The sequence below is a fragment of the Anabrus simplex genome, chromosome 2 (assembly GCF_040414725.1).
Source record: "Anabrus simplex isolate iqAnaSimp1 chromosome 2, ASM4041472v1, whole genome shotgun sequence".
Taxonomy (NCBI): domain Eukaryota; kingdom Metazoa; phylum Arthropoda; class Insecta; order Orthoptera; family Tettigoniidae; genus Anabrus; species Anabrus simplex.
Window position 1 is genome coordinate 288,263,526 of NC_090266.1, and position 13,307 is coordinate 288,276,832.

At 36.8% G+C, this 13,307-nt stretch overlaps 1 protein-coding gene across 3 annotated transcripts in view; it reads left to right on the plus strand.

The window, feature by feature from the left end:
* The window catches only part of LOC136864060 (patched domain-containing protein 3), a 752,635-nt gene that overhangs the window by 590,197 nt on the left and 149,131 nt on the right, over positions 1-13,307 (plus strand). For 2 of the 3 annotated variants that reach the window (XM_067140595.2, XM_067140594.2), the window contains exon 9: positions 10,904-11,152. The exons of the other annotated variant lie outside the window; for it this stretch is intronic. In XM_067140595.2, the coding sequence (XP_066996696.1) occupies positions 10,904-11,152 (249 nt within the window). The remainder of the gene's footprint in view (positions 1-10,903; positions 11,153-13,307) is intronic. 3 annotated transcript variants of the gene reach the window in all.

Genomic DNA, 13,307 nt, shown 5'->3' on the forward strand with positions numbered 1-13,307 from the left:
ACTGCTACACATTCAACTTCACAGTCTACCATCTTACTAACAACACTCAAGCCACGATAATTGAGAGCAATTCTTAGTAATGTTTGTCTATGTACTGATCGTTGCTTGCGTTATAATACAAGGTCTAGAAATAGGCTAAAACACTATCAAAGTGGTCACACTGCAGCTCAATACTGAGCTGCTAGGATCGCTTTCTTTCCCCCTGTTTACCAAGGTCTATACACACAGGTCTGGTCACGCTACCAGAATTCTTTGCGGCAGTGGTCATTTTGGGACTAAAGCTCTCTATTAGCTATCGTCTGCATGTTATCAGATGCAATGGGATTAAAGTTATAATGGGTTATTGTGTCACTCCAGGTGGTTAAAGTTACTCATCAGAAAGGGATTAGCCAAGCTGAGTGGCTCATACGGTTGAGGCGCTGGCCTTCTGACACCAACTTGGCAGGTTTGTTCCTGGCTCAGTCCGGTGGTATTTGAAGGTGCTCAAATACGTCAGCCTCGTGTCAGTAGATTTACTGGCACGTAAAAGAACTCCTGCAGGACCAAATTCCAGCACCTTGGCATCTCCATAAACCATAAAAGTAGTTATTAGGACGTAAAGCCAATATTATTATTATTATTATTATTATTATTATTATTATTATTATTATTATTATTATTATTATTATTATTATTATTATTATTATTATTATTATTAGAAAGGGACTAGATTATTTAGATTCCCAAAAGAGAAGAGTAGGAGGGAAAAATGGGTGCAGAATTGCCAACAACATAAATGACAGCCAACAGAACATTCACAGCTGTGTGAAGTTAGTATAAATTTTGCTAGAGAAAAATGAAGTAATAATCACCAAGTTTATTCTATTTGCTTTTGTAAAAAAGCTTGTCTATCAATGTATTTTTACTGACCATAACTTCATTATAATCTTTCCCTGCAGCTTCGTTTTGAGGAATGTCAATTCCAAGTAAAGAGAGCAGATGAAAGGAAGCTGCTAAAGTTGAATGCCACCCTGCACTCTTCGACTTTCCTAATCCCCTGAAATGCCTCAAACAAAAGACTGCTTTCAATGCTTGTATATAAAATTGTATGTGTCAATTGATTGTATTAATCATTCTTTCTTTCTTTCTTGATCATTTACCGTCCAGGGTTGGTTTTACTGTTGGACTCAGTGAGGGATCCCATCTCTACCACCTCAAGGGCAGTGTCCTGGAGCATGAGACTTTGGGTTGGGGGAATACAACCTTGTCCAGGTGACCTTACCTGCTATGCTGAACAGGGACCTCGTGGGGGATGGGAAGATTATAGGGATAGACAAAGAACAGGGAAGGAAGCAGCCATGGCCTTAAGTTAGGTACCATTATGGCATTTACCTGGAGGAGAAGTGGGAAACCACGGAAAATCACTTCTATGATGACTGAGGTGGAAATCGAAACCCCTCTACTCATTTGACCTCCCGAGACTGAGAGGACCTTGTTCAAGCCCTTGTACCACTTTTTAAATTTCATGGCAGAGCCGAAAATCAAACCCGGGCCTCCGAGGGTGGCAGCTTATCACACTAACCATTATATCACAGAGGCAGAATATTATAATAATTGTAATAATTTTAACAATTTTGTAAATTCATGTAGATTCTTTAATATTTAGACACAGGAATCAACCCCGGGCGCCAAAATCGGCATCTAATAACACTAACCATTATGCTAAGGAGGTGGACACACTGTTGTACTGTATCTCAGTTTTCTAATATTTGCATGTTTTGTTGCTAATGGAAATGTAGCCCAAATTGCTGGCTGTAATATTTATTGTAATAATTTTATTTTAGGCCACCAAACAGGCTATCAATGAAGGTTATTACCTATCAGCAGTTTACAGCCAGATTCCCTACACTTTTATTTTGGTTCCTCCTGCATACCTATATGTTATTATTTAATTTCAACCATCCACACATTTTTAATCATTATATTACTTTGTTCATGCTCAGGTACACTAAATTAGGTCTACTAGCTCAATGTTATGGTAATTTTGTCATATAGTCTGGTTTTAATTCCATTGCAACTATTCACAAGTTATGAAACCCGAGTTCTTATAGATGGCAAATTAGATCTCTGATCATTATATCACAATTTGCAGGTTGTAGGAAAGCTATTACAGTAATTACATATAGTCTGAAGCTAATAAAACTCATTTTAACAGCTTTTGTGTTTTTAAATACATTTTTTAAATCCAAAACTCGCCTATATGAAACATGGACATGCTGTAGAGAGCGCCCATATCGAGTTCCAAAATAGCAGCTCCATAAGTAACATTAGTGTCATGACCTATGCATTTAGACCTTGCTGTTTACCAGGTTAACACCATTAAACATGTTTATTGAGTTGGTTGTGAATGTTTATAAATGTGATGTTAAGCACTCGCAGTTCCAGTCATGCTGTGTTCACTATTTTTTTTTTCTTTTTTTTTTCAAAATGGCGCCCGGTAATGACGACGTAGTATTTTATTCGCCGAGTAAATTAACCGTAAAATGTGACGAAAAGTGCGGAAAATGTCGAAAATTAGTGAAAAATGGAATGTTGTGTGATTCATGTGATCGATGGTGGCATTATAAGTGCGGAAATTGCCCTAGAGACGTAAAAACTAATGAAAATGTTGACTGGATTTGTGAGCAGTGTGTTCGGAATGTTGTTGTTGGGGACGGCATTGACGAAGCACCGAAAACAGTCGATGAGGAATATAAAAGTGCATTAGAAATTATAAACATTCTAAAAAAGGACAATGAGACTCTTAAAGTTGAAAATCAAGAATTAAAAGAAAGACTGCGATCGCTAGAATTTGGGTCTGACCATTCTTCGAGTGATATACCGGTACAAGTAACAAACTCGAGCACGTGGTGTCAAGTAGTTCGTGGATGGCCGGCTAAGAAGAAATCTACAACTGAATTTCCGGAAATAAACATTAGAAATAGGTTTTCTGCCATAAATAATTTAATCCTGGAAGAAAGTGATCGCGCGCGTGAAGCCAAATCATCGCGATCCGTTGCCGTGCCGAGTTTGAAATTTAGGCCTAGAATTCAGATTCAAGACCCAGTTAGGCCTAAATCAGCGAAGGTACCGGTAGCTGTGTTTGGTGATAGCCAAGGAAGGGGAATTGCGGGAGTGATTAACGACGAGAATATAGCAGCAACCGGAGAAATATATCCAGGAGCTTCTATCAGCAGGGTTGTGGAAAACGTAGAAGCAGCAACTAGGAACTTCGGGAGCGGCGATGCAGTGCTTATCATCGGTGGGACGAACGACGTAGCTCGCGACGACGCCAAGAATGTAAGATCACAACTTAAACATACACTAGGGAAGCTGACCCACACTAACGTTTTTGTAGTGAACGTGCCCCACAGGCATGATTTGAGTAGAGATTCGTGTGTGAACATTGAAGTGGACAAGGTCAATACAGATATTGTTAAAATTTGTAAACATTTTCGGAATACTCAGGTTATTGAATGCAGCAGCTTTGAGAGATACTGTTATACAAAACATGGCCTCCATCTAAACAATTCAGGTAAACGAAAGATAGGAAATATTGTTCTAGATTTTATTAATCTTAAGATATGTACTGTAAAACAGGCAACTCCCTTGAGTTATAATACTGACCAGGAAAACTAGTAGAAAGAGCCAGCTATACTTTAAGCTGGCTCAGTCAACTAGAAAAAGAAACTCAGGATAGTAAGGAATTTCAAGTTACCCAATTGCAACAGTCAAGTTTTAGGGAGGAAGGGGGTCTGAGATTGCTCTTGGTAAACTGTCAAAGTGTAGTAAATAAACAATTAAAATTCGGTACATTGATGGAATCTTATGAGACTGATGTGGTGATAGGAGTGGAATCGTGGTTGAAAGAAGGGGTGGGTAATAGAGAAGTATTTCCAGAAGGGTACACAGTCTATCGTAGAGACCGAGGAGATAAAAAGGGAGGGGGGGTGTTTATTCTGGTGAAGGAAACTTACTGTTCACATGAATGGTTTACCGATGAAAGGGATGAAATATTAGGGATAAAATTAGTTTGTGATAATATGAAGGAGGTGGGAATTATAGGAACATACAGGCCTGGAAGAGAGGCAAGAGACATGGAAATCTTTGAAAAAATAATAGATTATACTTGTAAAAACAATAATAATGATATGGTAATAATTGGGGGAGATCTAAATTTGCCTGAAGTTGAATGGAAAGGAGCTGCAAGTGAAGCCCATGAACAGAAACTGGCAAATAAGTTAATTTGGGAGGGAGGATTTACACAAGTAGTACAAGAACCGACTCGTCTCAATAACTTACTAGATGTATTCTTGGTTAAACCATGGGAAATTGTTGATAAAACTGAGGTAATTGAAGGAATAGGAGACCATAAGGCTGTAATAATGGATGTAGGACTCGTACCAAAAAGGCTTAATAAGAGGGTTACACAAGACAAGAAATTGTACAGAAAAACTAAAGTTGATGAATTTGGGACTTACCTTAACTCACAATTCAGTTGTTGGATAAGTGAAGGGAGTAACGTGGATACACTTTGGGCTAAATTTAAAGGAATTATTTGGGAAGGAGAGAAGAGATTTGTACCTGTTAAGAAGGGTAAAATGACCTCAGACCCTGTTTATTATACAAGGGAAATAAGAAAATTAAAAAGAAAATGTAGAATAGTAAACAGGAAAATCAAAGAGGGTAGGGAGAGTAGAGAAACTAGAAAACAGCTAATGAGGGAACTGAATAGAGTGAAAAAGGAAGCAAAAGAGAATTATATGAATGGCATACTTCAAGAGGGTAATGACCACAAAGGGAAATGGAAAAAGCTGTATTCATATATCAGGAATCAAAAAGGAAAAGGAATCCAAATTCCTACAATGGTGGGAGAAGGGGGTGAACACTATTTAACAGATACTGAGAAAGCAAACCTATTTAGTAGGGAATTTAGAGATTCAGTAGATGATTGTCAAGAGTTGGAAACCGAAACAGAAGATAGAGAGGGAGAGAGACAGAGGGAAACAAGAAGCTTCTCATTCACAAACGAAGATATTTTCAGAGAAATCCAACTGCTTCAGCAAGGAAAAGCAGCAGGGAGTGATCAAATTACTGGGGAGGTATTAAAGACAATGGGGTGGTACATAGTGCCTTATTTAAAATTTCTCTTTGACTATGTCATAAGTAATAGTGTAATACCGAAGGAATGGAAGGAATCTATAATAATACCAATTTATAAAGGAAAGGGTGATAAAAGGAAACCAGAGAACTACAGACCAATCAGCCTGACCAGTATAGTTTGTAAAATTCTGGAGAGTTTAATATCGAAGTACATCAGAGGGATATGTGATGATAAAAATTGGTTCATGAGGAGCCAGTATGGATTTAGAAAGAAATTTTCTTGTGAGGCACAACTGGTGGGATTTCAGCAGGACATATCAGATCAGTTGGATTCAGGAGGCCAGTTAGATTGCATAGCCATAGATCTTTCCAAAGCCTTTGATAGAGTGGAACATGGAATATTATTAAAGAAATTGGAGGGAATAGGATTGGACGTAAGGGTTACACGTTGGATAAAAGCATTTCTAAATTCAAGGGTTCAGAAAGTCAAAGTAGGAAATAATGTATCTCAGGAAGAGAAAGTTTGGAAGGGAATTGCACAGGGTAGTATAATCGGTCCGTTACTTTTCTTAATATACGCAAATGATTTAGGGAACAATATAACATCAAAAATAAGATTGTATGCAGATGACATAATTGTTTATAGAGAAATAAACAACATTGAGGATTGTTCAGAATTACAAAGGGACCTTGAAAGTATCCTACAATGGGTTGAAGAAAATAATATGAAGGTTAATGGAGGCAAATCAACTGTTACAACTTTTACAAACAGGAGCTTTAAAACTGAATTTGAATATACTTTGGATGAGGTAGTTATCCCAAAAGATGGCAAGTGCAAATACTTAGGTGTGAGATTTGAAAGTAATTTGCACTGGAAGGGTCATATTGATGACATTGTTGGGAAAGCATACAGATCATTACATGTCATAATGAGGCTACTTAAAGGATGCAACAAAGAATTAAAAGAAAAAAGTTACTTGAGTATGGTTCGTCCATTATTGGAATATGCAAACAGTGTTTGGGATCCTCACCAAGAATACCTAATAAAAGAAATAGATAGTGTGCAGAGGAAAGCAGCAAGATTTGTAACAGGGGATTTCAGGAGAAAGAGTAGTGTATCAGAAATGTTAAAGGAACTTGGGTGGGAAACTTTAAGTAAGAGAAGGGAGAAAACTAGACTTACAGGATTATATAGAGCCTATACAGGAGAAGAAGCATGGGGAGATATCCGTGAGAGGCTTCAGTTGGAAAATAATTATATCGGCAGGACTGACCACAAATATAAAATTAGAAGGAATTTTAGCAGAAGTGATTGGGGTAAATTTTCATTCATTGGGAAGGGTGTGAAGGAGTGGAACAGTTTACCAGGGGTAGTGTTTGATCCTTTTCCAAAATCTGTACAGATATTCAAGAAGAGAATAAACAGCAACAGAGAAAATAAATGAAATGTTAGAGGGCATTTGACCAGTGCAGGTTATTGTATATAAAAAAATGTGTGTGAATAAATTAATTCCATCCCCTGGTATAAGGAGTTTGGACAGCCAAAGTAGGGGACTGCCTGTAGGGGTGAAGTACAGTGGGGACTTCGAGGGCCCTGGGACCGCTACGGTAGCTGTGAAGGCCCTTCAGGAACTCTGAAAAGTGGTGGCAAAAGGGGCTCTGGTTAAGACGCAGCAGGTCGTTATGCTACTTAGGATCCAGAACGGGTAAAAAAAAAAAAAGTAAATAAATAAATGCAATGTAAATATTAATGTTATACCAGTTTTATAGTGTCATTTGAAGCAATTCCACATACTGTATATCAGTTGACTATATTTGTAAGTAGGACAGGATATATTATAAGTAGAATTTTGTAAACAATATAAATTTATTAAGGATGAGCTGTGTGTTTAATAGAAAACATTGTTAGCGTAAATTGTATAATATTGTATTATAGGAAAAATTTTCTTCTCTTGTTAATTTAATATTTAGTGCTTGACAATAATGTATTTTAGTGTACCATTTGCCACCGAGGTAGACACCTCATTTGCAAATAAAGAGATTTTGATTTGATTTGATTTGATTATCAATCACGAGAAATTAAAGTTAGTGGAATTTCATTTTACAAGTTTCCAGTGAGTAGTGTTTTGAAGGAATGGTGGCTTGTTGCTGTTTCTCGCTAAGGAGACAAACCAGTATCTCTCTGGATTCCAACAGAAGAATCTAGGTTATGCAGTAAACACTTCAAAGAAGAAGACTTTCGTGTAAGTACTTCTAAAAGGACACTTCTATCTAATAAAGTTCCTTCAGTTTTTACAGACTTTCCCAAACACAAACACAAGTCATTTCAAAATGCAGAAAAGATCCCAAGAAAAGACAGCTGGAAATACCGGAGAGCGAAAATGAGTATATAAGAAATAAAATAAAATGTGCGGAACAATCGAATTTCCTGCGTTTGATAATACTGGAGAATCCGACCCGATAAATGTAGGCACCGCAACAGTAGTTAGGCCTATATAGTTTTCTCCCATCCTGAAGCCAACAGTACCAAAATACATCACCAAAAAACTGAGGAAGGAGATCAGAAGAAAAGGAAAGCACGTGACCATTATTAAGAAGTTGTGCTTAAAAATATGTGATTTGGAAGCAGAACACAGTAAGGTAAAGAAGGATCATTAAAATCTTGCAGGTCAGGTTTCTAACATTCAGAATAAAGCTCAGGGAGGTAATATGGAAGCAACTTTTGGTTAGAGCAACTTCAGAGTTTCAGAAAAAGAGGAATGTAAATATCAAGAGACAACGGTTAAAATTTGTGTGCTGTTAACTTCAAGATTGCCAATGGATTATCGGCTTCTCAGAACACTCGATATTTTGCATCTTCCTGATGCAAGAACCTTGAAATCGTACGTTAGGTACTCAAAAGTGGAAACAGGAATAACTTCGCTAACTAAAGCATGATTACTGGTAGAAAAACTTTTTTTGGTCAACAATAACAAAAAGGATGGCTCCCTTATGATAGATGACATGCCCATAAAGTCAAGATCAATGTATGACAGGAAATTAGATATGTTTGTTGGATATGTCATTCATGACATTGAAATTGACGCTCCTGGAATTGAAGATAGGTTGGCCAATAAACTACTCTGCATTTTGTTCAAGGGTCTTTCTACATATTACAGTATACCGGTGCCTTTCTATTTCACTTCCTCCGTTACAGACGCACAACTTGCAAAATTAAACTTGGATGCATTAAATGTTGTTGAAGAGTGTGGTTTCAGAGTGATCAGAATGTGACCAACAATTCCCAGGTAAATGTTTCGATGTTTGAAACATTATGTGGAGGAAGAATTACACGTGAGATACGACATGCAGCTGATGAAACTAGGTCTCTGTTCCTAAGTTTTGATCCCAAGCATGTCATAAAAAAATGTGTGATCCCAACATTTGTCACTGGATTTTCTTGTAAACAATGCTACCATGGCCAGCGATCATATGAGGAGGCCTTTTCAAACTTCACAAATCTTCAGTTATGAAGCCGGTAAGGAAACTAACCAGAAAAGTAGTTTAGACAGATTTGGAGAAAATGAATGTAGCAAGAACTAAAATTGTATTTTCCCCTGAAACAATCACAGGTTTGAAGAGTATGGAGGTGGTTTGTCCTGAGAATATTAAAGACAGGGGCAGTTTAGAGGTAACAATTTGTTTAATGGAACATTTTATGAACTAGTTTGATGCTCATGATGTCTACAACACCTTGTATGGGACATATTCCAGGAATGAGAACAAACTGTCATTTTTCAGCATTGAAGATGAACACCTCAGTTGGTTAATTAAGGAATTCCTTTCATATATTAAGAAAATTCAAATGCATCCTGAGAAAGTGAGAAGATTCACATGGGAAATGTACCAGGTGTTGGTCTTGACTACCCAGTCCACTGTGGCCTGGGTAAAATACCTCGTAAGCGTACACTTTCATTATGTCTGGACGTAGAACCTAACAAACGGTGACACTGAGCTTTTCTTCAGCCATCTATGATGCAAGCAGGATACAGCGGCACAATGGACGGAAGGTCATGCCTTAATGCAGTCAAGAACACTCCATACTGGGTTTACTGCGGCATCAAAAGATGGCAATGTTGAGCTGAGGGATGAAGATAAGATCCACACTGTATGAACCAGTTTACTTCAATCAAGAATGTGCCAGATGGCTGAAAAAGATAGAAGGAATGAAAGTTGCAAGGATGTGCAAATTCCGCTGCTTCCTGAATACATAATGTCTATCATTAAAAAACCCTTTCAGGATAAATTACATCAGACCTGTTTGAACAATACTTTATTGTTAAGTGTCCGCTAGTATATAAATGTGATTCATTTGTTTCAATGTGATTCATTTGTTTCAGGTTCAACAGCTACAATGCCTAGTATTTCTGTAGCTATGGTAGCAGGATACTTAGTGCATGTAGCAGAAGAACAAACAGACTGTGAAGGCTGTTTAGAATATATCTCCTCTCCAGCTTGTGGAAGTCCAAAATTGCATCTTTTTTTTTTTTTTTTTTTTTTTTTTTTTTTTTTTTTTTTCAAGATTGAGGAGCCCTCGGATACCCGAAATCAACATTTGTGCTCTTTTGCAGTGCACAGTGGAATTTTTCACCTCTGCTATGCAGTACTTACCCTGATGACACTTATTAAAAATGAGTTGGTTTTTTTCTTTTCTGAAAGACAGGTTCATCAGTGAAATTAAGTGTAGAAAGTATAAAGACCACAAATTACCTCTTTTTCCACTCCAAAAATTTATGCGACCTCTATTAGACAACATTGCTTTGAGCCACTCTAGTAGAAGAGAGTTTTGAAACTTGATAAGATGCACCTGGGTAGGAAAGTTTTAAAACTTTAGTGACCTATCCAAGCCAATGAAGCACATCTCTATAAATAAGGTATTGTAAATACTCAAAACAACATTCAACTTTCTTTATTTAGGATATAATTTACTTACTGACATATATGGCCTTGCGAACATAGGGGGCAAGAATGCGATCCTAGTGGCTGAATTGTGAACTAAGATGCCACCCATTTCCATTAGTTCATTTCAAGCCCTTGTATTATAATGTAGGCAATGGTACTGATACATGAAACGTTTATTTTACTGTGGACTGTAAACAACTTTCTCAAAGTTAGTGTCCTCTTTGCTAGTATAACAAAGCATTTTACCTCAGTAGATTTAGGAGAGAGCTGTTTAAAGCTCCTATATCTATTCAAAAACAGAGGATCATCATATACACTCTTCTTTTATGTGTGCAGTTCTGCGACAGAGTGGTCATGGTCAGATGTTGTACAGTATTTACATTTGGGTAAGTGATTTAGAAAGTAAATTGGTATCTCTTTATTCCATCATCATCATCATCATCATCATCACCACCACCACCATCATCATCATCATCATCATCATCATCTTGAACTGACTCCAGTTGCTTGGGTGTGGTCCTTAATCACTGTGAGAATTACAAATTATTTAGTATTAAACTTCTTATTCAGACATGGACCTGACTGCTTTACTGTCTGTTATTTTTAAAAATGAGTAGAAATAACATTTTTTTAAAATATCCTTTATGAAATATGGTAATTTATGTGTATCACTGCTGTTAGAAAATTGATTTTTTTGGAAATTAAGATTGTTTCTCTAATTAATTTGAATTCTCTTACTATTACCTACTATAAATCAATTATTATTAATACTGTCTTAATAAAATTAATTAAAGTCCTTAGGAGCACATCATTTGACTTCTCTGTTAATCTATCATTACAGATATTGCCTTCTCTTCAGTCATTCTGTCTATATGCTGCTGTTGGCGTCTTAGTCACATACGTATTTCAGGCAACATTTTTTGTGGCTGTCTTTGTGTTGGACGAGAGGCGTGTTCAGAATTCACGCAATGGCTTATTATTCTGTATCAAACATCATGATTACAAACCTAATACATGTAGCCAAATGGACTTATCAAAAAGAATCTTCCACATACTGTATAATTATGTCATCCTCACAATACCTGGCCAGGTAAGAAGTATTTTTGATATATGTACAAATAAAATTGATTGATTGATTGATTGATTGATTGATTGATTGATTGATTGATTGATTGATTGATTGATTGATTCATTGATTGATTGATTGATTGATTGATTGATTGATTGATTGATTGATTTGCCTTCCGTGTGAATAGGTAAGTGTTACTTTCCCTCTAATACCAAGTTTGAAACCTTCAACAACAGTTCGGAAAAATGTTACTATATATCTAGATGTCAGAGGCACCGGTAAACTATCGTGACATTTCAGAGGTACCGGTAAACTACCGTAAGTGACATTTGACTAACTTTACAGGAGAGGAGGAAGAAGCTTCTGAGGCGCATATTTTACTTCCTTTAATTCTGGTCAAATTGGCAGTTCTGATCATGGTAAACAATGGTAAGAGCCAATATGATAAGCACTGCAGCGGACACCATAAAGTTGAACTGTTGTATGATTATTTACCAGTGTTTATTGCTGGGTTCTCCTTGCACATATGATAATATCACATAACTTATCCTCATTCCTCAAAACACACACATATAATACGGTACCCATAAGAAGACATGACCAAAACAAGTCACCTCAAAATTATTGTTTTTGCATTTACAGTGTTTACCTCTGATATCCAGATATATTCTAAGTGTTCTCCTTAACTTTATGTTTACCATACACTTCTAATCTGTGTACCAAAGATGCAACAGCACAGAAAAGTACCATAGTTCCTTTCGTGCTGGTAACGTATTAACCAGCTAGACTTGGTTCAACATATCTCAAAAAGTCATCAGATTATTTCCAAAGAAACTGCATAATGGCTTCCTCTTGGTTGGTAGTACATAACATAACATAACATAACATAACATAACATAACATAACATAACATAACATAACATAACATAACATAACATAACATAACATAACATAACATAACATAACATAACTGATCATCTGCCTGTCATTCAAAGACATCTCTGTACAGGCCATGAAATCTCACAGACATAACAGCTCAGACTTTCACAGCCGGTGTCTCAACGAATATGGAAGAAATCATTTTTCTTTGATCGAATTGGGTTAGACATTTTGAAGGGTTCTGCTACCTCTACTCATGGCCTACAAGCAAGGATAAGAATTTCTTCCATATTCATCAGTTGTCATGGTGTTGAGGTAACGGCTTCCTCTGTACCTCATCACCAAGTGAGAAAGTGATTTGCTCTATGTCTGACTGCCTTTGCTGATTCTTTTGTTGATTGAGCAATATTAGGGTAATATATCTCCCTTGAATCAAAACAGAAAGGCTGATAACTCAGGTTTATGCATCACATAGGTTTTCTTACATTAAGTGAAGTTAGGCCTAGTTCACCACTGCTATTTACATATTCCAACTTAAGGAGATCCATCATCAACTGGTAGGATACAACTTCGAACCATGGATGTTCATTTATCCATTCAAACTGAATCAGGCATCTTTCCCTATTAGAAAGCACCCAATATACTTTACACTGTATTTGAAACAGAAAAATATTATATACTGAGTTAGTCAGATGTAATGATCACCAAACCATCAAAGAAACTTTGTTTTCACTTTCAGTAGGTAATGGTAATGTGGGACTCACAATGTAATGTGCTGTAGTTTATCTTGTTACTTTATACTGCAAATTCAGGAATGTTATTATTTATATTATTTTTAAATCTAATAAATATTCCCAAAAAAATTGAATGTATTCAGTTGTACTCTACTTACTAGTCATAAGTTGTCCTGATAAGATGTATCATCAGATAGACAGCCAAGACTGCAAATGCACTGTTAAAATGTATCACCAGAGAATTGGATCCTTGATGGCCAGTCTGTAAGTGCCTGGGGTAGAACATGAGGAATAAATATGGAAAATGCTGTTTGATGAAAGTGGTGAAGAGGTGTATGTGCAGTTAGTTCTCAGCCCAAAGGTTCATCATCACCTGCCATCAGTAGCCTAGGCATCACAGAAGAGGTGTTCTACGGAAACGTGGCATCTCACTGAGCCAGATGATGATGTTATATCTTGGTCTGTCAAGCTTACTGGTCAACCCTATGAGTGCCACTTTCACATCATTCATAACAGAGACTGATTGCTCATACCTCAGTCAATTTCATGTTGTTAAAGCCAAG